General features: G+C 43.9%; 1 protein-coding gene across 2 annotated transcripts in view; it reads right to left on the bottom strand.

The window, feature by feature from the left end:
* Nucleotides 1-4,023: 4,023 nt before the first annotated feature.
* Nucleotides 4,024-22,340, bottom strand: part of TYRO3 (TYRO3 protein tyrosine kinase) — a 141,536-nt gene continuing 123,219 nt past the window's right edge. The window contains exons 17-20 of one of the 2 annotated variants that reach the window (XR_005774813.1): nt 14,555-14,714; nt 11,622-11,758; nt 6,723-7,489; nt 4,024-6,624 (exon numbers count right to left, since the gene is read on the bottom strand). Coding sequence is in view for 1 of the 2 variants with exons in the window: in XM_040411726.1 (XP_040267660.1) it covers nt 7,069-7,489; nt 11,622-11,758; nt 14,555-14,714 (718 nt within the window). In the remaining variant the exon portion in view is untranslated. Of the gene's footprint in view, nt 7,490-11,621; nt 11,759-14,554; nt 14,715-22,340 lie in introns of both variants that reach the window. The other variant, XM_040411726.1, reaches the window with a different exon arrangement.

The raw sequence follows: 22,340 nt of genomic DNA, 5'->3' as shown, positions 1-22,340 counted from the left end.
ATTTTTGTGGCATAAAAATATTGCAAGTGATGCCTGCATGCAACATTTGGTGCATATTTTTACGCGATTGGTGAGCCTCGCCACTTTCAGAAGTGGAGTGTAAAGTAGGTCAGGATTACAGATTAGAACAGATGTGTGACTTTTTATAAATTTGTAAAAAAGTCGCATCTCCACATCAGGCAAGCCCTTGGTGTACTTTAGCGGACAAGGGCATACACTACATTGCACTTGCTCCAAATATATTATTACTGTGCGCCATTTCATACATTTGGCGCAACCTCACAAAGCAAAGTTAGACTTAAAACTGACAGCAAAACCACCGCAAATGCTAAAATTCAACCCTATATATTTTTCCATGCACTTTCCTTACCATCACTGCATCCTGGCAGGATGTTTACATGTAGTAGAACTTCCTGTTTTCATCAGCTTCCTTCTGGGTTTGCCAACTAATCCCAGCATGTTTTGCTCTGCCCATCATGGAGCGTGGAGGTGTAGGGGGCATGACTACTGCAGAAGGAACAGTGTGGCAGGTGGAGCAAGCACTGAGAAACATTAGAGCAAAGCATGCTGTGTTTAGCAAACCCAGCAGGAAGCTGATGGAAACAGGAAGTAAGCCATGTAAACATCCTGCCAGGATGCAGTGATGCTGAGAACAGAAGAAGGAAAAGTGAGGACCTGAAAAACAGGTATATAGGGCAAAAATATTAAGTGCTTGGGGTACTCTGGGCATATAAAAAAAAATCATTATGGGACCAGAGAACTCCTTTAAGGGTACTTTCACACTTGCGGCAGAGGATTCTGGCAGGAAGTTTAGTCGCCGGAACTGCATGCCGGACGCAAACTGATGGCATTTGTCAGACGGATCCGGATCCATATGACAAGTGCATTGAAATGCTGGATCCGTCTTTCCGGTGTCATCCGGAAAAACGGATCCGGCATTTATTTTTTTCGGTCTGAGCATGCGCAGACCGCAATGCCGGATCCGTTTTGCTAATAAATTTTGGACGAAATTTTGGACGGAGGTAAAACCGCAGCATGCTGCGGTATTATCTCCGTCCTGAAAAGTCAAAAAGACTGAACGGAAGACATCCTGATGAATCCTGAACGGATTGCTCTCCATTCAGAATGCATTAGGATAAAACTGATCAGTTCTTTTACGGTATTGAGCCCCCGTGATGGAACTCTATGCCGGAAAAGAATAACGCTAGTGTGAAAGTACCCTAAGGCTGTTTAACTTGATATGAAAATGTTGTAATTCTTATAGGTTGTTTATGTATCAGAATTTCTTTGATTGAGCATCTATACAATTTTGTGGAAATGCTTGGAATTATACTTGGAAACGTGGAATGGAAAAAGAGGAAGAGTACATTCATGAACAAGATATGATCACAGAAATAATAAACCTACCATTGAGAAGCCTGAAGACCTGAACATTCTGAAGAAACACCATTCATATGATCCCTATGAGTAAAACTCATTATGGTCTACTACCAGGCACGTAGCTATAGGGGGTGCAGAGGTAACAGTCGCTACCGGGCCCAGAAGCCTGAGTGGGTCCAAAGACCCTTGTGGTGAATAAGAAGACACAGGTATTATAGAAAGTGCATTCTGGTCAAGTTACACCTCTGGCTGGAGGGAAGGGGCTAGGTCAAGAATTTAGCATATGGGAGGGGGGGGGGGGCGGTGCCATTTCAATTTTTGCCACAGGCATTACGAAGGCTATGTGCTTCCCTACTCCTGGGCACAAAGCACTGAGGGAAGGGGGGGCCCAAGATGAACTCTTACACCCCGGCCCATGATTCTTTAGCTACACCCCTGGCCCTGTCTACTACCCATTTGTTGGCCGTCTATACAATGTACTGTATATAGTGTGATGCTACCAAACAACTTGTATCAATAAGTGTTACATAAAACTTGCTTCTGTTTTTATTTCATATTTCAAGACATTATAATTTACATTTAACAGGCAGATTTACCCATAAAGTACCTGACCGAGACGTTCAGTGGGTAACCTTACCATAGGAGCCTCCTAGTTTATTGCTCTGTAATGTAAAAACCAAACTCATGCAAGCGGAAAAGTGTATTCCAATACTAAACATTAGCTAAGTTATACAATATGTATACAAGTCTCCCTCAAATGGAGAAGATTTATCAAAGCTATAAACCTGAAAAATCAACCAAAATTCTGTCCATTTTTCAGTACTGTTTTAAAAATGAGCTCCAATGACACTTGCTAATAGTTAGAGACCCCTCTTTCCAGTGCAACACAATCTATTTATCTGCACCATAATCTTTTGGGAGAATAGAATTACTGCAATGTGGGGTTGTGCCAAGTTTTGAAGTTATCCCATATACGATAGGGGATAACTAACCAATTGGTGGGGGGTGCAATTTCTTGGCCCCCCCACTGATCCCGAGAACAGTGGTTCTCTTCCCCCTATCTGATGGAGCAGCAGGTCGGACATGCACCCTGCCGCTCCATTCATTCTTTATGGCACTGCCAGAGATAGCCGAGCATGCACCCTGCAGCTCCGTCACATCGGGGGAACGTGACAGGGCCCCTATTCTCAGGATTGGTGGGGGTCCCAGAGGTCAGACCTCCACTGATCAATTAATTTCAAAACTTGCCAAAACCCCACACGGATTATATTTTCTCGAGTCTCATAAGCATCATCTACATAGAAATGACCTGCAAGTGCATCTGTCGTACTAAAGAGGCCCATTAAACGAGGGAATCTATATTCTCATAAAGGGTTAGACCAGCGGACACACATTGTTTTCACTATAAAGAGCCCAGAACGAGAGCTTGAATGGATGTATAAAGTGGTTGGCATCCATCTAAAAAGGACTAGGGAGAAGAATTTGTGAGAACACTCAAGGAAGGCGACAGTAGGTCACAATGAGCCTCCAAATGTCCTTTTCAGCCAGACGGCAGGCACCATATACAGTTCTGGGAGTTGTATAGTGGAAGCTATAGTTTGTCCCTTTAGTAGTATCTTATAGATGCTCTTATCTCGTGACACAGGAGCTTTAAAGTGTACCTCCCTTTAAAGGAGTGTTTAGAGTAAAGCCAAACCCACCATAGCAGAGCTGGAGAGGGTCCAGAGGAGGGCAACTAAAGTAATCAAAATTAGGGTTATTCACTTTAGAAAAAAGACGACTGAGGGGAGATCTAATTACTATGTATAAATATATCAGGGGTCAGTACAGAGATCTCTCCCATCATCTATTTATCCCCAGGACTGTGACGAGGGGACATCCTCTGCGTCTGGAGGAAAGAAGGTTTGTACACAAACATAGAAGAGGATTCTTTACGGTAAGAGCAGTGAGACTATGGAACTCTCTGCCTGAGGAGGTGGTGATGGTGAGTTCACTAAAAGAGTTCAAGAGGGACCTGGATGTATTTCTGGAGTGTAATAATATTACAGGCTATAGCTACTAGAGAGGGGTCGTTGATCCAGGGAGTTATTCTGATTGCCTGATTGGAATCGGGAAGGAATTTTTTATTTCCCTAAAGTGAGAAAAATTGGCTTCTACCTCACAGTTTTTTTTTTTGCCTTCCTCTGGATCAACTTACAGGCCGAACTGGATGGACAGATGTCTTTTTTCGGCCTTATGTACTATGTACTGTGTAATTTGTGCGGGGGTGTCTTGAGAGTGGAACCTTTTGTTCTAAAGGGCCGACTGGCAACTTACCTCTTCCCGTTCAGAATACATACATGTATGTGGGGGGGTGAGATGGCAGATGGGTTTGGCTGACCGCTTCATGCTAAAGAAACAATAAATATATTGATAAAATGATTATAATCCCCGATACGTCTACATTCTTAAAGGCGTTGCCTCATCTTAGACATTGGTGACATATCTGTCCCACATCTGGGACCCACAGCTATCTCCAGAACGAGACCCCTGAAGTGAGCGGAGAGCAGTAGTGCATGCAGCTCAGCCATCTCCGGCAGTCCCATAAAAGTTGCATGGTACGCCCTCCATTAATTTCTGTGTGATTTCCCAAAAATATTTTTACCCACATAGAAATGAATGGAGAGCACGACACGCATATGTGGAGTGCTCTCCTTCACTTTCAGGGGCCCCAGAGGTGGGACCTGCACCTATCTGACATTGGTGGCATATGCTATAGATAAACCACCAATGTCAGAGATTAGACAACCCCTTTAAGAATGCATGGATTATAAGCATTTTCTCAATATATCTATTGTTTATTTATTTTTAGCATGAAGCACCAATAATATTCTCTCCAGAAATCTTGTTCTGCTACTTTGACCCACTAGGCGATCCAATCAATATGGTCTTGTATACGGCTCCTATTTAGGGCCCATTCATACGCCCATAAGGGCTCAGTGCCTGTGCTGGGGACCGCAAATAGTGTGAATACCGTTTTGCGATGCAGACCCACTGACTTGAATCCACAAAATAAAGCAAAAGATTGGACATGTCCTATCTTTTGCAGTGTGGTAGCTCGCAGTGCTTCCGATCCGTGCCTCTGTTCCGCAAAAGATAGGACATGTCTTATCTTTGGCTGTATCTTGCAGATGGCGGACCCATTCAAGTCAATGGGTCCGCACTGCAATACAGTATTTACACTGTCCGCACCATTGAGTGCACACGGCTGGTGGCCGTATAATCGCAGACCCACCATTTGCATTCTGCAATACGGACAGGGAGCCCTTACGGTTGTGTGAATGGGCCCTAAGGCTGAGTTCACATGTCCGTTAGGAGATCCAGCAGGCTGTTCTAAGCAATACTTCACCACCGGATGCACATTGACTGCAATGAGGTCTGGCTGTGATCCGGTCGACTTTCGGCATACATTCCGTGTTTCAGCCGGACAAACAACGTTGCATGCAAGGGTTTTTTGTCCGGCCAACAGCTGGCATTTGCGCCGGATCTCCGAAACCGAGAAGTGAACGCAGCCTTACATATATGTGTGTGTGAGGGGATAAGGGGGTGTACCTCCCTAATCTAATTAAAGTGAGAGGTACATTTTAAAATGTAACCAATAAATCAGGTATTCTTATCACTTTACTAAGAATTTTCAAGCCGAGTGGTGCAAATAAATTCAAAGTCACACATTCTAGAAAAATATTATTTTGGTTCTGGAAGCATAATAGTACAACAGTTGTTCGCGTAGCTAAAAAGAAAAACACATACATTATATGAACTAAATATCATACATGCAAAACCCAGTTTGTTCTAGAGTGACAGAATTCTACTTGGATGAAGCCAACATTTTTTTTTCCAGCTAAAAACATCCGTTATTGAAGTCATAGTTCTCCCTCTATATCCCAGTTCCTTGTGGTCCAAGTCCATAAAAAAAAAAATACTTAAAAGATTTATCAAAAATGGTGTAACTAGATAGATTTCACCTTTCATTTTTCACAGCTCCTTTGGGAAATGAAAGGTGGAATCAGGATGCCAGATTTTCCTCTACGCCAGTTTTGATAAATCTCTTCCAAAAGTGTTTGTGCCCGAATAGAAATCAGAGCTTTCTCCAATATTTTGCATTGAGAAGTTGAAGAGAGGATGTCTCACCGACAAGTTGATCGTGTGCTACGGCTGTGATACCCAAAAAGAAGAGATTGCTAGCTATGTACTTTAGTCATGTAAAAAAATATATACATCTAGCGTTATCCCTGGATCTCCTCTATGCAAGGACCCAATCTTAAATAGGAACATATACAATAGAAGATGTAGATCTCACAGTCACCTGATTATTATTTTTTTGTTATACAGTGCGGTTTCTATAGCAAGAAACTAAACAGATTAGTAGGTTTGATGATGAAAAACTTATAGCTTCACCCATGCCCGGAAATTAAAGTAACCAATAGTGACCACCTGGTGCTCTTTAGCTCAGTTTGAGGCTAATACATTTATTAAATGGCTTTAAGGGCCCTTCTGAAGTCTTGGTGCTATAAAAAGGTATCACAGCCTGATAGGAGTCTCGCTTTCAAGGTACCCATACACATTAAAAGAAGGCTGGTCACACATGATGTTTTTGCAGGCGTTAGGTTTCATTCGCTGTTTCGGCACATAGCAGCCTGCCGGATCCTCTGCTTCACCGCCAGATCCACATTGACTGCAATGAGGTCCAGCAGCGATCTGGCCGATTTCCAGCATAAATGCCAGGATTCAGCCGGACAAGAAAACGTTGCGTTTGCGCCGGATTAGGCAGCCAGAACTCCGAAACGTAGATGTGAATGCAGCCTAAGGGAGTAGCATAGCCAGACAGTGGGATCACTCTGCAGCATGTGCATAGATTTGTGCAAGCCCCATTTAGGTGAATGGGACAGTGGCACAAATTTCTGGAACAAATCTGCTATTTGTGAATGCACCTTTAGGGGACGTGCACACGATGCATTTTGGCGCGGACAGCCCCGTTGAAAATCCGCTGGCAGCCGCGTCCTTTGTGTCTCCCATACACCTCAATGGGAGGCAGCACTGAGGATTGCTGTAGTAGCCGCGGCTGCGCCGAGAAGAGGACGTCCTCTGCGCTGCTTCCCATTGAAAGGACGCGGCCACTGGAGGGTTTTCAGCGAAATTTTGGCATGGCCGTCCGCACCAAAATTTCACTGTCAAATCTGTCATGTGAATGTCTCCCAAGGCTACCTGCACATGTTGCAGATTACACATGTGGAAAGAGTATGAGATTAGACAAATCTCGTGTACACTTTTCCTATTTTTTACGTGCTGATATTGATCGGCACCTGCCGTGCAGAGTTAGAAATCTGCAGCTTTTTTTTTTTGTGTGGGCAGATTTCACCCTTTGCAATGCAAGGGTGAGATCTGCAGAAAATCCACACCAAAAACCGCAAGTACCACATGTGGTTATTGGTGCGGAAATGCACAGGAACCCGTAAGAAAAAATTAGCTAAATTTCTGGTTTGAAATTGGCATTCTTGTACAGGTAGCCTAAGGGATTCAGTAGGGATCATCGGAAAGAGATCTGCTGACCCGCTTCCCAGAGATCAGCTGTCCAAGCTGGTGCTGGTCGCCAAATCAGGTGACAGTCATCTAACGTTTACGGGTACTTTTCCATCTAGGAGGTTTGTACTAGAGGTTAATGACCACGCAACCTTCCTGAATTTCTTCTTCTTCTTCATCATCATCATCATCCTCTTCCTCCTCATTCAGAAGGCCTCTTGCTTCTGCGGTTTGTACATTTGGAGGCCACTCCTCTGCTTCTCTAAGGCACCCAGGGTTCACAATGTAGCGGTAATCGCTACTGACTGCTGTTGCACCACATGTCTGAGAAGTGTCCACACAGCATTGGTCATCATTGTCAAATGCAGAGTGCAACATGGGGTCTGCAGCAGTGGCTCCACAAGTCTCCCCGAGGTTTACATACAGTGCATCTTGACTTTCTGATAGAACGGAAAGACGTCCCCAAATAGTTTCCAGGCGTCTTTTAAGGTCTGAAAAGCATGGTCTCCGTTTGGGCTCAGTGATCCAGCACTGGCACATCATTACATACCTGCAAAAAAAAATAAAAAAATTATATTTTATTATTACAATAAATTATATATTTAGCAGACTGTAATTATTCTCCTTCCTCGCTGCCAACATATCCGGTAGCACTGTTCTCAAAATATATCAACTGCAATGTGTGCCTTACCGAGGACAATAAGAAAATGGTAATTTAGCTGTAGTACACAGTCACAACCACTGGGTGGCAGTGTAATACCAATTTTTACATAAGATACTTCTTCACTCACTACACACTTTGCATTCTGATGCAGTTCTTAAAGGGGATCTGTCACCAGCGGCCTCCCTATCCAACTCTTTGCATAGACACATAGCTATAATTCACCTGATTATAAAACAGTTTTGTTGTTTTTGATCCAGGCTCGGTTCCGGAGTTCTGATAAAAGGCCTAATTTGCATGTTAAGAAAAAGGATCAAAACTCAGAAACAGAGCCTCATATCAATTAAAGAAAAACAGTGTTTTAATCAAGTGAACCACAGCTATGTGTCTATGCAAAGAAATGGATGGGGAAGGGGGGGATCGTTGGCCACAGATTCCTTTTAAGCCATAATTGATAAAGGATAAAAAAATTAAAAAAGTATAAGCTAAAAAAAACATGAAAAAATGCACTTAAAGGCAATGTACACATTCATGGGCAATTTTTTTTCTGATTGCATTTTTTAATAATTTTGGGCTTAAAATCATTTTTTCAACTGGTCTTTATTAAAAATTATATATTCAGCAGCTTTGTCATAAAGGGTTAACTTCTGCCTAGCTGTGAGAATGGTACTTTCACTTGGTGCTGGTCATCTAATAACCCTTCTCTCTATATTAGTGATATCAGTAAGATAAGAACTTGGCTATAATGAGTGTTTTAGGTCGGAGATCAGAGATAAGGAGCCGTCAGCTGAGCTGCCTGACGGAACACCGTAAAAATACAGAGCATGCTACTAGAGAAACTCAAGGCTGTACAGAGAAAAGGGCTCAAAGGTTTTTAATAAAGACCAATTGAAAAAAAGATTTTTAGCCCAAAATGAGTACAATGCAATAATAAAAAAATATTGACTCCAAACGTGTCCCTAGCCTTTAAGGCCTAAATGTTCTGATCACTCGTATATGTACTACCACAAAAGTGATAAAAATGTGTACATAATGACGTCTGCCCATTTACTAGATTATGAAAAGTTATTAAACCAATGTATTGGCTAGTAGTTTGCATTGGGAAAGCAATGTGCGCCTTTAACTTTGTAGCTTTCTATGTCTCAGGCATAATAGATTTCCACCCACCTTCCAATGTCAGGCCTGCATGGGATTAAAAATGTTCTTTAAAAAGCCATTATTACTATTAACACTTCTGACTCCTATTGAGATGTGGGCGAAGCTTGAATATGATTTTGTGCATGCTGATGATGTAATTTTTAATGGCTTTTTGCATCATCTAGGGGGGAATTATATCAACAGAAATAATCGGTAGACATTGTTTTCTGGGAACATAATATCATACAGGGGTACTGATATTATCTGTCAGGGGTAAACAATATAAAGCTTATGTATGTATGGACTGAAGTCATCCTGGGGAGAACTGGCCAAAGACCCTACAGGGAAATTCCAGGTGGGCCGATGCCCAGCAGGCCACCTTAACCCTCCCGCCTGGCCGCACATAACAAGCTGGAACCATCCTTAGAAGTTCTGCTGGGACAGTATATTGTGCTACATTGTGGTATTTGGTTCTGCTGGAGCAGTATATTATGCTGCACTTTGCTATTTGGTTCTACTGCAGAACCATATACCAAAGTGCAGTACAATATACTGCCAGTCTATGGTTTTGCAGGACCTGCCTACTTGAGTTAACCCCACATACTTGTGTTGGCACCAGCTACAATTTTTTTTCCCAGGGCCACTTTTTTTTCCTGATCCATCCCTACATTACTCCTCCTGTGTTCTTAGGAAATACCTTTTTATCGATTGAGCCTTAAACGGGTTGTCTCATCTAGACAATGGGGGAATATTGTTGGGGTGTGCCCCCATTGTATTATAGGTGAGGGTCCCACCGCTGGACACGCACATATATCAGGAACAGGGCCCCGCAAGGTGGTGGCTGGAGGACTCCGATCCAGCCACCACCAAGCGCTCTTCCCATAGAAGTGAATGGGAGCACACTGCGCATGACCGGCCAACGCTCTGATTCACTTCTATGGGCCTGAAGGATATATCCAAGCCAGCGCTTGGCTACTTTCAGCGGCCCCATAGAAAATGAATGGAGGGCGGCTGCGCAGTGAGCCCTCCACCACTTTCAGGGCTTCTTTCTCGATATAGGTGTGGGTCCCAGCGGTGTGGTGCGATTATGATGAAGGATGGGATGGGGATAAGCTCCTGTAATCAATGACAAATAAGTGAACTAAAATTTGATGTCGGATTGCAGGACATGTTTACATGGGGCAATGACCGGGAACAGGCGTTTGTACGAATAACTGATTGTTCGGGCGACTATTGCCCCGTGTAATAGGGAATCTATCACCAGGTTTATGCTGCCATATCATAAAGTAGTGATGGACACCGTGTGCTGTGGTTTCCATAAAATTGCACTTTTTCAGACCTCCCAATGCTGACTGACAGCTATCTCATTATACTGTGTGTAGGGAGAAGACGGACAATCGGTGGCAGGTGGGTCACCCACACCTCATGAATATTGATGACTCCAGGTGTGTGCACACTGAGGACTTTGGTGCTGGAATTGGGTGCCACTGACAAACAGTGATTTTATGGAAAGTACAGCAAGGCATCCAGTAAGTCACACACGCCTGGAACCAGGGACTCTGTCACTACTTTCCGCTGCCCTCAAATAAACCTGGTGACAGACTCCCTTTAAAAGGAATCTGTCGCCTTGATTTTAGACTATCCTCTACAGCAGGGATGCTCAACCTGTGGCCCTCCAGCTGTTTCAAAACTACAACTCCCAGCATGCCTGGTCAGCCTACAACTATTAGGGCATGTGGGAGTTTTGCAACAGCTGGAGGGTCGCAGGATGAGCATCCCTGATTAGTGTTGAGCGAACTTCTGTTTTAAGTTCGGCGTCTAAAGTTCGGGTTATACGAAGAATCGCGTTATGGATTCTAAATTCCGTTATGGTCCGTGGTAGTGGAATCCATAACACGATTCTTCGATAACCCGAACTTTAGACGCCTAACTTAAAACACAAGTTCGCTCAACACTATCCCTGATCTATAGTAATACATGAGTAGTGCTGCAGTAATGGAGTCCAGATCACAATAATTTTTTTTTTCTGTCCCCAGTTTCCCTGCGGTCAGCACTCAAAACTGCACTGAAATACATAGTCAGGACTGGAGAGGACTCATCTGCGCATGCACAGCAGTCCTGACAATGTATTTCAATGCAGCTTTAAGTGGTGACAGCGGGGGAACAGGGGCAGTAGAAAAATAAAAAATAGCGATCAGGACTCTGTATCTGCTGTACTACTCATAAATCACTGGAAATATTGGTCCAAAATTGGGGTGAGAGATTTCTTTTAAGGCTGGCCATAACATTTAGATGGTTGTTTGGCCAACAGCTATCTCTACAGACCCATTATACATATGAATGCTCAGTGCAGCTAAGCATGCATGTGTTATGAATGAAACCTGCAGTCAGGCACCTCTTGACACCAAAGGATCAGGCACGTGGAAATCCAGTAGCCCGAATGAGGCACATTGGTTAGCCAATTTTAATACAATGTGTATGGGCGGCCTCAGTTTTCACTATACACAGAACTTGAACAAAAAAAAGAGTTCACCAGCAATATAAACTTTTTACTACAAACCCAAGCACTTGTTAAATGGTAATATTGTGCGTCTTGTCCAGCCTCATAGCTGCTTCTAGGCCGCATTCTCAGAAATGATATTTACAGGCCATGAATTCTTCCGATCTCCGTTCCCTGGCACTTAGGCGCATTGTAAATACATTTACTTTTTAATGAGAAGCAGAAGCCGGTCTGAATGTACAGCAGATGCTCTCATCATGGCTTATTTTTGATCATCTCATCTTTAGATCTTTCAGCTACATCTCACACAAAAAAAAGATGCTTGCGCAGCGTGCCCCGGCTCTAACCCCTGCAGGAAGATGTGCAGGTGGGCTCATTACTTACAGCTCATCCAGACAGTCCGGCGGCTGCTTCAATCGATTTCCAGAAAGGAGGTAGCTGTAGATTTCAGAGTTCTCAATGCCGGCGTAAGGGGTTTGTCCCAGTGTGACTATCTCCCAAAGGGCGATGCCAAACGCCCACTAGGAAATAATATATATATGAAAAGGTTATTAACGTCTGATTGGTGAAGCCTGACTATTTTGAACCCCTCTGATCAATAGGAAGTGGCAGAAAACATTAAAGGGGTTGTCCGAGGAAAAATATTCTACAGGTTTCAAACCAGCACTTGGATCTGAATACTTTTGTAATTACATGTAATTAAAAATTAAGCATAACCACTGAGTTATTCAATAAAGTGTATCTGTATATTGCCGCCTGCTGTTTTTTTTATTTTCTTATTTCTTTGACCTGCTCACTGAGAAGGCCGCACATGCTCAGTTTCATCCTTCAACTGCCTCCTGAGCTGTGATAGGGAGAGCATGGACACGCCCCCTGAGCTGTGATAGGTAGAGCTAAGACACGCCCCCTTAGCTGCAGCAGAAAAGACACTCCCCCTGAGCTGTCAGCTTGATATAAATCTAGCAGAGCAATGAGTGGGGAGATCCCTGGATCCATGTGAGGTACAGGGCTGGTTCTAGCTTTGTTAGAAAGAGACTGTCATGGACTATATGATGTTGCATTTTCAATTTTTACATTAGTCATGGGATAACCCCTTTAAAAGCATTTTCCTCCTGCCATCATAGATCCAAGAGGGGTTGTTACACAGCTTTCCACCGAAGGTAAATCTGCAAATGATATTGTAACCCATCGGGTGTAATGGTAGGGATAACATGGCTAATTAGAATTTTTGAAAGGTTGGGAAAGAGGTTGTACAGAATTAGAGAATGACTTGTGCTTTCCTCCAGAAAAAGTGCCACACTGTCCCATGGGTGGTGACCGGTATTGCAGATGAGCTCCATCAAAGTAAATAGGGCTACGCTGCAATGCCACACACAACCTGTGGACAGATGACAGAAAGCAGACACTTCTTTAATTCCTGGATAAACCCTTTAAGGGTCCATTCACACGTCCGTAGTTTTGGGTCTGCATCCTTTCCGCAATTTTGTGGAACGGGTGCAGACCCATTCATTTCAATGGAGCCACAACACAGCGTGCTGTCCGCATCTGTAGATCTGTTCCGCTGCCCCACAAAAAAGATAGAGCATGTCCTATTTTTGTCCGAAGCCACGGCCAGTTATAGACATTTCTATCACAGGGCCGGCCATGTGCGGTCCGCAAAATGCAGAACGCATACGGCCGGTATCCGTGTTTTGCGGACCGCAAAACACTTGCTGACGTGTGAATGGACCCTAAGGCAGGGTTCACATGGAGCTGATCTGCTGTGGAAAAATCTGCCATAAAATCCCATGCACACCACCGTACCGAACGTGTTGCAGCCACTGTTTTTGTGGAACCATTGACTTCAATGGGTCCGTGGTCCGCATTTTGCGGGCAAGTATAGGACGTATTCAATTCTTTTGTGGAACGGACATACGGATGTGGAAAGCTTCCGTATGTCCAATATGCCCACAAAATGCAGGCCACGCATCCACTGAAGTCAACGGGTCAGCAAAAAAAGTGCAGATGGCATGGGGACCGCTTCCGTATTTTGCAGATACGTGGTTTGCAGACTGCAAAATGCACACCGTCTGGTGTATGGGGTCTCAGTCCACAATGAAATCCACCATTAAAACCTGCTGCACACTTGTGCAAAAGTAATGCAGTAGACCGTTCACTCTTGTAACGGCAGGCGTGAGATCCAGCGCTTTTCTGCAGCAGAATAGAGCATGCCGGAGATTTAAAAAAAAAAATTAAAAAAAATCGCAAGCAAGTCCCAAATCTGTGAGGATTTATAAAATTATTTGTGTGGATCAGATTTTGAAAGCTTCATTCACTTTCATTGCAATTTGCAGAGGATATTTAGTGTGTAATCCATTTGGAAAATCCACAGCACATCTGTCCTGTGTGAACCCTGCCTTGTGTGGTTACTTCACTAAAGGTATTAATGGTATGTATTGTTAGGATATGCCATTAATGTCGAATTGGTGAAGTCCGGCTACTTTAAACCCCTCTGATCGCTAGACAGAAGTGGAAAAGTGGCTTCTTCCATGATGCACTTGGCCAACCATGCTGCATCCCAAAAAAGCTGGGGGGTGGTAAGACGGTACTGTATTTTCCAAGAGCTACTGTCACTTTGCTTTATGTGCAGTCAAACCCTCACCAATGGGACATTAAAGGGGTTATCCAAACCCCCCAATGCCCTGGCACCTCACACAGATTATACTTACCTGCTCCCCAGCACCCACGACGCTCCTGATCCCTTCACGGCCGCTGCTGCGGATCAAAACATGCAGCGACGGGGGGAGCAGCCAATACCAGGCTGCGACGGGGACGAGCCCCTCTCTAGCGTCACTTGCGATCCTAGGGAGCGTCGTGGGTGCTGGGGAGCTGGGTAAATATCATCTATATGAGATGCCTGGGCATTGGGGGTGTCATTATAGGCTTATTCTAGCCCCACTAGTACAATTTTAGAAAGTGCAAGAACACACAGCACATACACAAACATATTCATACAACTTTTTCCCATCACCAAAAGTGCAAAGTAAGTCCCCATTTACACAAATGTATTTTTTGTCTGCATCTCAGGATCACAGATGTAGCCATTCATTTCTATAGGCCCACAAAAAAAAAAAAAGGACAACACAAAGTCCCGCAAAAAAGATAGAACATGTCCTATTCTTGTCATTTTGCGGACAAGAATAGGGGTTATTACAATGGGTCTGGAAAAAACGGATGCAACACGGACGTCATCTGTATTTTTTTTTGCGGATCTGCGTTTTGTAGCATGCATCCTTAATGTGATTTATAGAGTACTATCAGGATGATGAAGCACCCACCACATCACTGTACACGGTGTAGACGTTGTCTGCCAGGCTTTCCAACGCCAACCATTTTACAGGGAGTTTGGATGCACACCCTTGACGGTAATAGTCTCCGCTGTAGATCTTCTTGGAGAGACCAAAGTCAGCAACGCACACTGTCATGTCCTCGTTTAACCTAAGACAAGCAAAACAGAGAGCAAAGGTAATTTTAAGACAAATAAGGACAACAGACTTCCTTCGGGCCGTAATACTTAAGATGAATATAAAAGTCCCTCTCGTCTAAAATGTGAAAATAATGACTTCCTTATTATCAATGCTTGATGTTGCAGACTGAATGCCTGCAGCCACCCAACTCCTGCGACTCTAAGTGATAAATATCAGATTGCAAGGGCGCCCGAGCAGCAATCCGAAGAATGAGGGGTCCCCGAGTCCCCTCTCTGATTGGAGCAGCAGTGTGCATGCCAGTCCATTGCTCCATTCACTTCTATGGGACTGATGTAGAACGCACTCCATAAGTCCTATAAAAGAGAATAGGGCGGTGGACGGACATTTGCACTACTGCTCCATTCAGAAAGGGGAATCAGGGACCCCTCAATTTCTGGTTTGCTGGGTGAAGGGGGGGCGTTTGGAACCCCCTGCCATCTGATATTGATAGGCTATCCTGTATATACGTGATAAATCCTTTTTTCTGGCATAACACTAAGACAGACCTTTTAACATAGGACTATTATCAGCTGAGTGATTGTTTTGAATAAGGGCTCATGCACACGACCGTATGTATTTTTTGGTCCGCAAAAAAGACGTCCGCGTGCATTCCGTATTTTGCGGCATAGAACAGCTGGCCCCTAATAGAACAGTACTATCCTTGTCTGTAATGTGGATAATAATAGGACCTGTTCTATTTTTTGGAGGAACGGACACGGAATGCACACGAGTAACTTCTATTTTTGCGGACCCATTGAAACGAATGGTTCCACATAAGGTCCGCCAAAAAAAAAAATGGAACGGACACGGAAAGAAAATACGGTCGTGTGCTTGAGCCCTAAGTGTGGAGTGTAACATGTACAGCGAGCGATCAACAAACCATAAATTTGTTTGCATCCTTTAAGCTGACATAAAAATTCTAATTTTGTCGGTAGCATGTCCCCTCATGTGAATAGGCATCTTCCTGTTTGTAATGGAAGCAGCGCAAGAGGGGGAAAGACAAGCAATCGCGAACACGAAAATAAATGAAAAAAAACCACACACATACTGTAGTACCATAAAAAGGCAAGCCTTGTGATCAGTAAACACTTGCTTATATATCGTCATTTTAACAGTATATAAGCCCATGTTAAAGGACCCTTAAAGTGGCAGGGGTGCTGTGCAACGTGCCTTGTATCCTCTAAAGGAGTCTTGTACAGACATCCTCGTCTGTCAGCCACTCTCAGACAAACCACACCACCAATTGCTTTAGGCCTAATGTACCGTACAGGCAAGAGCTATTTTTTTATTGTTGGAAAATGAACAATTTATGTATGCTTTTAGTTCATTTACAATGTATTATGCCATTTATCATGTTATTTTAAACTGCTTTTAAGTGTGCTTCTAGCATGTTTTTTTTTTTTCCTATTCCATATTTCTCAGAAGTCAACCTTCTGTTCTTGGTAGAATATCGAGGAGCAGAACAGTATAAAAACATAATTAAAAGATGGATCATCATCACTACTGCTAACATACATTTCAGCAGCTTATGTCGGCTCCATTTTATACAACAGGGCAGAGAGCAGAAAATCCATGGAGGACAATGAACCCCAGATGAGCAGTCCAACGAATACCGCCGAGTAATACCGACGTCATGTTACAATAAAAACGGCTGAATGATAAAAGGATTTGCAGATTTGGTTCCACAAATGTTATTTAGCAGCCAAGATGAAACCTAGAGTTCATGGCAAGAGTCACTGCATTACCATTCGGGCAAAATTTGGAGGCCTGTAGCCTGCAATTGCCTTTGATTTAAAAAAATAAATAGTGGCATACTTTAACACATGCCGCCAAATGTAGGCGTTCTTCCCTGAAAGCATTGCTTGTATGGGACGATATGATGTCTCACTTAGGTACAAATCAGCAGAACAAGAAGTGCTTATGCAGTGCTGCCCATAATTATTCATACCCCTGGCAAATCTTGACTTAAAGTTACTTTTATTCAACCAGCAAGTATTTTTGGACGGGAAATGACATAGGTGTCTCCCAAAAGATAATAAGACGATGTACAAGACCCATGGCGACTCCAAGTGTTCCAGAACATGGTCTGTAGTCACCGTGTACTGAAGCAGTCTATGCCATTCTCCATTATAGTAGGTGTATAATACACTGCTCAAAAAAATAAAGGGAACACAAAAATAACACATCCTAGATCTGAATTAATTAAATATTCTTCTGAAATACTTTGTTCTTTACATAGTTGAATGTGCTGACAACAAAATCACACAAAAATAAAAAAAATGGAAATCAAATTTTTTAACCCATGGAGGTCTGGATTTGGAGTCACACTCAAAATTAAAGTGGAAAAACACACTACAGGCTGATCCAACTTTGATGTAATGTCCTTAAAACAAGTCAAAATAAGGCTCAGTAGTGTGTGTGGCCTCCATGTGCCTGTATGACCTCCCTACAATGCCTGTGCATGCTCCTGATGAGGTGGCGGACGGTCTCCTGAGGGATCTCCTCCCAGACCTGGACTAAAGCATCTGCCAACTCCTGGACAGTCTGTGGTGCAACGTGAAGTTGGTGGGTAGAGCGAGACATGATGTCCCAGATGTGCTCAATTGGATTCAGGTCTGGCGAACGGGCGGGCCAGTCCATAGCATCAATGCCTTTGTCTTGCAGGAACTGCTGACACACTCCAGCCACATGGGGTCTAGCATTGTCTTGCATTAGGAGGAACCCAGGGCCAACCGCACCAGCATATGGTCTCACAAGGGGTCTGAGGATCTCATCTCGGTACCTAATGGCAGTCAGGCTACCTCAGGCAAGCACATGGAGGGCTGTGCGGCCCTCCAAAGAAATGCCACCCCACACCATTACTGACCCAATGCCAAACCGGTCATGCTGGAGGATGTTGCAGGCAGCAGAACGTTCTCCACGGCATCTCCAGACTCTGTCACGTCTGTCACATGTGCTCAGTGTGAACCTGCTTTCATCTGTGAAGAGCACAGGGCGCCAGTGGCGAATTTGCCAATCTTGGTGTTCTTTGGCAAATGCTAAACGTCCTGCACGGTGTTGGGCTGTAAGCACAACCCCCACCTGTGGACGTCGGGCCCTCATATCACCCTCATAGAGTCTGTTTCTGACCGTTAGAGCAGACACATGCACATTTGTGGCCTGCTGGAGGTCATTTTGCAGGGCTCTGGCAGTGCTCCTCCTGTTCCTCCTTACACAAAGGCGGAAGTAGCGGTCCTGCTGCTGAGTTGTTGCCCTCCTACGGCCTCCTCCACGTCTCCTGATGTACTGGCCTGTCTCCTGGTAGCGCCTCCATGCTCTGGACACTACGCTGACAGACACAGCAAACCTTCTTGCCACAGCTCGCATTGATGTGCCATCCTGGATAAGCTGCACTACCTGAGCCACTTGTGTGGGTTGTAGACTCCGTCTCATGCTACCACTAGAATGAAAGCACCGCCAGCATTGAAAAGTGACCAAAACATCAGCCAGGAAGCATAGGAACTGAGAAGTGGTCTGTGGTCACCACCTGCAGAACCACTCCTTTATTGGGGGTGTCTTGCTAATTGCCTATAATTTCCACCTGTTGTCTATTCCATTTGCACAACAGCATGTGAAAGTGATTGTCACTCAGTGTTGCTTCCTAAGTGGACAGTTTGATTTCACAGAAGTGTGATTGACTTGGAGTTACATTGTGTTGTTTAAGTGTTCCCTTTATTTTTTTGAGAAATAATAGATACTTATAGTGAGAAATAGAAGCAGGGTACGCAGATATTTGATGGCTAAAAAAAAAGGTTTTACTATGACACATAATCCACTGCAATTGCTGCACTGCTATGTTTCTCTCAGTATATAATTAAAGGGGTATTCCGGTTGTTAAAAGTTACAAAAGTTTTCCCCAATCCACAGGGTATTTATTTTTATTTATTCATTTTTTATTATTATTATTTATTTATTATTGCTGGGGTTATACCACTGGGGCCCCCACTGACCATGATAACGGGTACGCCGTACCCCACAGAGCCCCCCAAAATTAACTGAGCGACAGCTCAGGCATGCGCAATGCCATTTATCTGTATGGTAAATAGCCAAGCGCTGTTCCTCGCCATCTGCGGAACTCCCATAGAGATAAATGAATCAGCAGTGGGCATGCTTGACCTACCGCTTCGTTCATTTCAAGGGGGCTCCAAGGGGTATGGGGTCCCTGTTCTTCCTGTCCCGGCTCTTCAAAGGGTATTCCATTTGTTAGAAGTCATCCCCTATCCTCCAGAATGTCTATACAAATTAATAGAGCAGCCACATGCATGCCCGACCGGTCGCTCCGTTCATTTCATTTCAGAAGGGCTGCAGGAGGTACAGGACCCCGTTCTTGTGATCAGTGGGGGTTCCATCAGTAGGACCACCACCGATCTAATAATTACCCCCTATTCTGTGGGTAGAGGATAACTTAACAACTGGAATACCCCTTTAAAATTGAGGGCACAAAAAATAAAATAAAAAAGCCCGAAAACTTGACTTGATTCTACAGCCGAAGACCCTCCTTACTATCACTCCCTGCATCCACTATTACCAAAAGGACTTTCATATCTTCCACAGACGCGGAGCTTACAGGTTGCCATGCAACAGTATAATAACTAGCGTAAAAGTGTATTAAAAGAAAAAATAATTTGAAATCTTTTTATGGCATAGCTGCAGTTTGGGAAAAGTAGATGTTTCCAGACAACAGGGTAAAAATAGCCTTCTCTAACAGAAGAAAATTGTCACATATGGTTAGAATGCAGTCAATTTGCTTTTGTAATGATCAACTGAAAGTATATATAAAAAAAATGTATATGAATAGCATCACCTGAACGAGTTAGTCATAGAAAACCTGTCACTTTGTAACATTCTGAGAATCAACACAAATCTACTGTCAAATCTTAAACTTAAAATATAGCAGAAATTTTATTTAAAAATAAACTGGTAAGGGCTGTTTCACACGAGCGAGTCCATTGCGGGAATCGCGCTCCGTGTGTGAGTGTGATCCTCCGCTCTGGACTTGCAGGAGCGCACGCCATTATCATGATTTACAATGCTGTGTGCCTCTGCTTGACCTTATTTCTACAGAATCATACTGACAGCTTTATGTCACTATGATTCTGTGGAAAAAAGGCCGTGCAGAGACACATAGCATTATAAATCATGATAATGCCGTGCGCTCCTGCAAGTCCAGAGCGGAGGATCACACTTACATACGGAGCGTGATTCCCGCAATGGACTCGCTCGTGTGAAACCCGGTAGCTGACAGCCCCTCTCATGGAATATTGTGTATAATTTGGGGCACTTTTGTATAAGGGTAAATATGCTAAAAATGGCAAAGAGGTCAGTATTTATTGGCGTTTTTTTTCACTGGATGCCTTCCTGAAAAATGGCCATTAAAACCGGTGCCCTTCAATTATATGGGGGCTCTCGGTCCGCGAAAACAGACAAAATAGGACGTCTTATTTTTTGACGGCTGGTATTCACAGTAAGTAAAAAAAAAATACACCCAAAAAACGGCTGTGTGATTAAAGAAGGATGTCACGCGGCCGTTTTTCACCGCCTTGTGAATGTACCCTAAGAAGCACATAGATGAACTAGAGCGGGTGCAAATGAAGGAAAAAGAGGTTATTAAAAGGACAATAGAGCTAGAGAACACTAGAGCCATCTGTAACGGGGAACCGGCGACGCGCTTCCTCCTTGTGGCGCCGACGGCATCCCACATCTGTGCAGGAGCGAGGACCTCTTCTCCATGGGGACCAGGGGGCGGGGAGAACCTGGTCGCACACGCCTCCTCAGCGCGCGCCTCCTAGCTGAAAGAGGTGCTGAGCACCGATCACAATTTATCGGTGCTCAGATGGTTTAGCCTGGACTTGGGTCACGTGACGCTGGCCATGTCATGTGACCCACTTGTTCTGCTATTTAAACAGGCAGCCTGCTGGCCACAGGTTGCCTGTGAATGGTCTTGCTACCCTCACCAGCATTTTCATACTGTGCTTCTGTGTGTTCTGGACCTCGGCTCTGTTTTTGACCTCGACCTTGTGACCTCCCTGGTATTGACGTGACCTCTTGGCTTCGGACTCCGGATTGTGTTTTGACTTAGTTATCGGATTGCTCCCTGTGTACCTGCGTGACCTCCTGGCTTTGACTTTGGCTTGTCTGACTCTGTTACGATACTTCTGTTATCTTCTTAGGACCCTGCACATATCTAAGCGAGGGACTGCCGCCAAGTTGTACGCCGTTAGTTAGGGACAGAGGTGGGGTGGAGTTTAGGGCTGCACTTATCCCTACCCTCTGTCGTGACACCATCATACTGTTATCCTAAATTCTACATCTGCCATTATACTAGCAGATAACATCCTCCCCTCAGAGCAGCAGTAAAAAGACAATGGGTTCCCTGTCTGTGTAGGGTCTCGGTGATGACTGCTCCAGGACAATATTTTGTATTTCATGTTCAATAACGCAGTACTGCCAAAATGAAAAAGAAAAACAGCCGACAATTTATTAAAAATAGTTTTCTATGAATACAGAGTTTAAAATAATACCAGTGTCTTATGGAAGTGTCCCTTTAAGGCTTATTTCACATGAGCGATACGGATTGTGTCAGGATCTGCTCAGGAAAAAACTGATGGTTTTGCATGCAAGTTCAATCACTTTTGTCCGTGATTGTGTTCAGTCTTTCAGTTTTTGTTACTGCGCGGATGCAATCAGCTTATGATGCGTTTTTCATGCGCGTGATAAATGAAGAATAACTCTCAACATCTCCTAGCAACCGTCAGTGAAAAAATGCATTTCAGCCAGATGCCTTCCGTTTTTTTTTTCTAGCAAGCCCTATTCTCTTCTATGGAGCCAGACCTGCATGAAAAACACAGACTATAGAACATGCTGCGATTTTTCCTGAATGCAGAGATAAACAAGGCTCATTAAAACGAATGGGTCCGGATTCAGTGTGGATGCTATACGTTCACAACACGCATTGCATCTGGACGAAAAACTTGTTTGTGTGAAAGAGGTGCCAATAAATGCCGGCACATCCGCGGAGGTGAAGAGCTGCAGAAAGCGTCGGTCTTGATAAATATTCCCCATTGTTCCAGGGCAGCAGATCCCTGCCCACACAGCACAATATGCTGCCCAGAAATGATGACTGAGGTGTCCACACCAAAGATCATTTCATCCAATGAACAAGTATTTTTCCCCATTGCAGGGTGGTCATAACCAAGGAAACGAGCCGTGTATAATCTGATGGAAAAATGAATCCAGCCAACAAAGGAAGTAATATGGAGAATCACGATACATTAGTAAGTGCCTTGTGTTAACTTCCTCTACATGATAAATGCTATTTGCTGAAGAGAGACAACCCCTTTAGCAACTTTTCCAGGAGCTAAATGGACAAAAAAAGTTGTTTCAGGACGTGTGGATTTGCCCAGTAAATGAAGGCACACTTGCGCCTGAAAAGTGTTGATAAAAAGTCACTTTCCTTAAAGGGGGCATGGCAAGGGCGAGAAGGGGCATGACCAGCCTCCCTGACAGATTTATCTTCATTCACGCCAGTTTTTTTGTGCAAATGAAGCCAGAAATCTAC

The sequence above is a fragment of the Bufo bufo genome, chromosome 11, assembly GCF_905171765.1.
Source record: "Bufo bufo chromosome 11, aBufBuf1.1, whole genome shotgun sequence".
In the NCBI taxonomy this organism is placed as follows: Eukaryota; Metazoa; Chordata; class Amphibia; order Anura; family Bufonidae; genus Bufo; species Bufo bufo.
The sequence above is the reverse complement of the archived record's forward strand: the minus strand, read 5'-3'. Positions and strand labels throughout refer to the sequence as shown.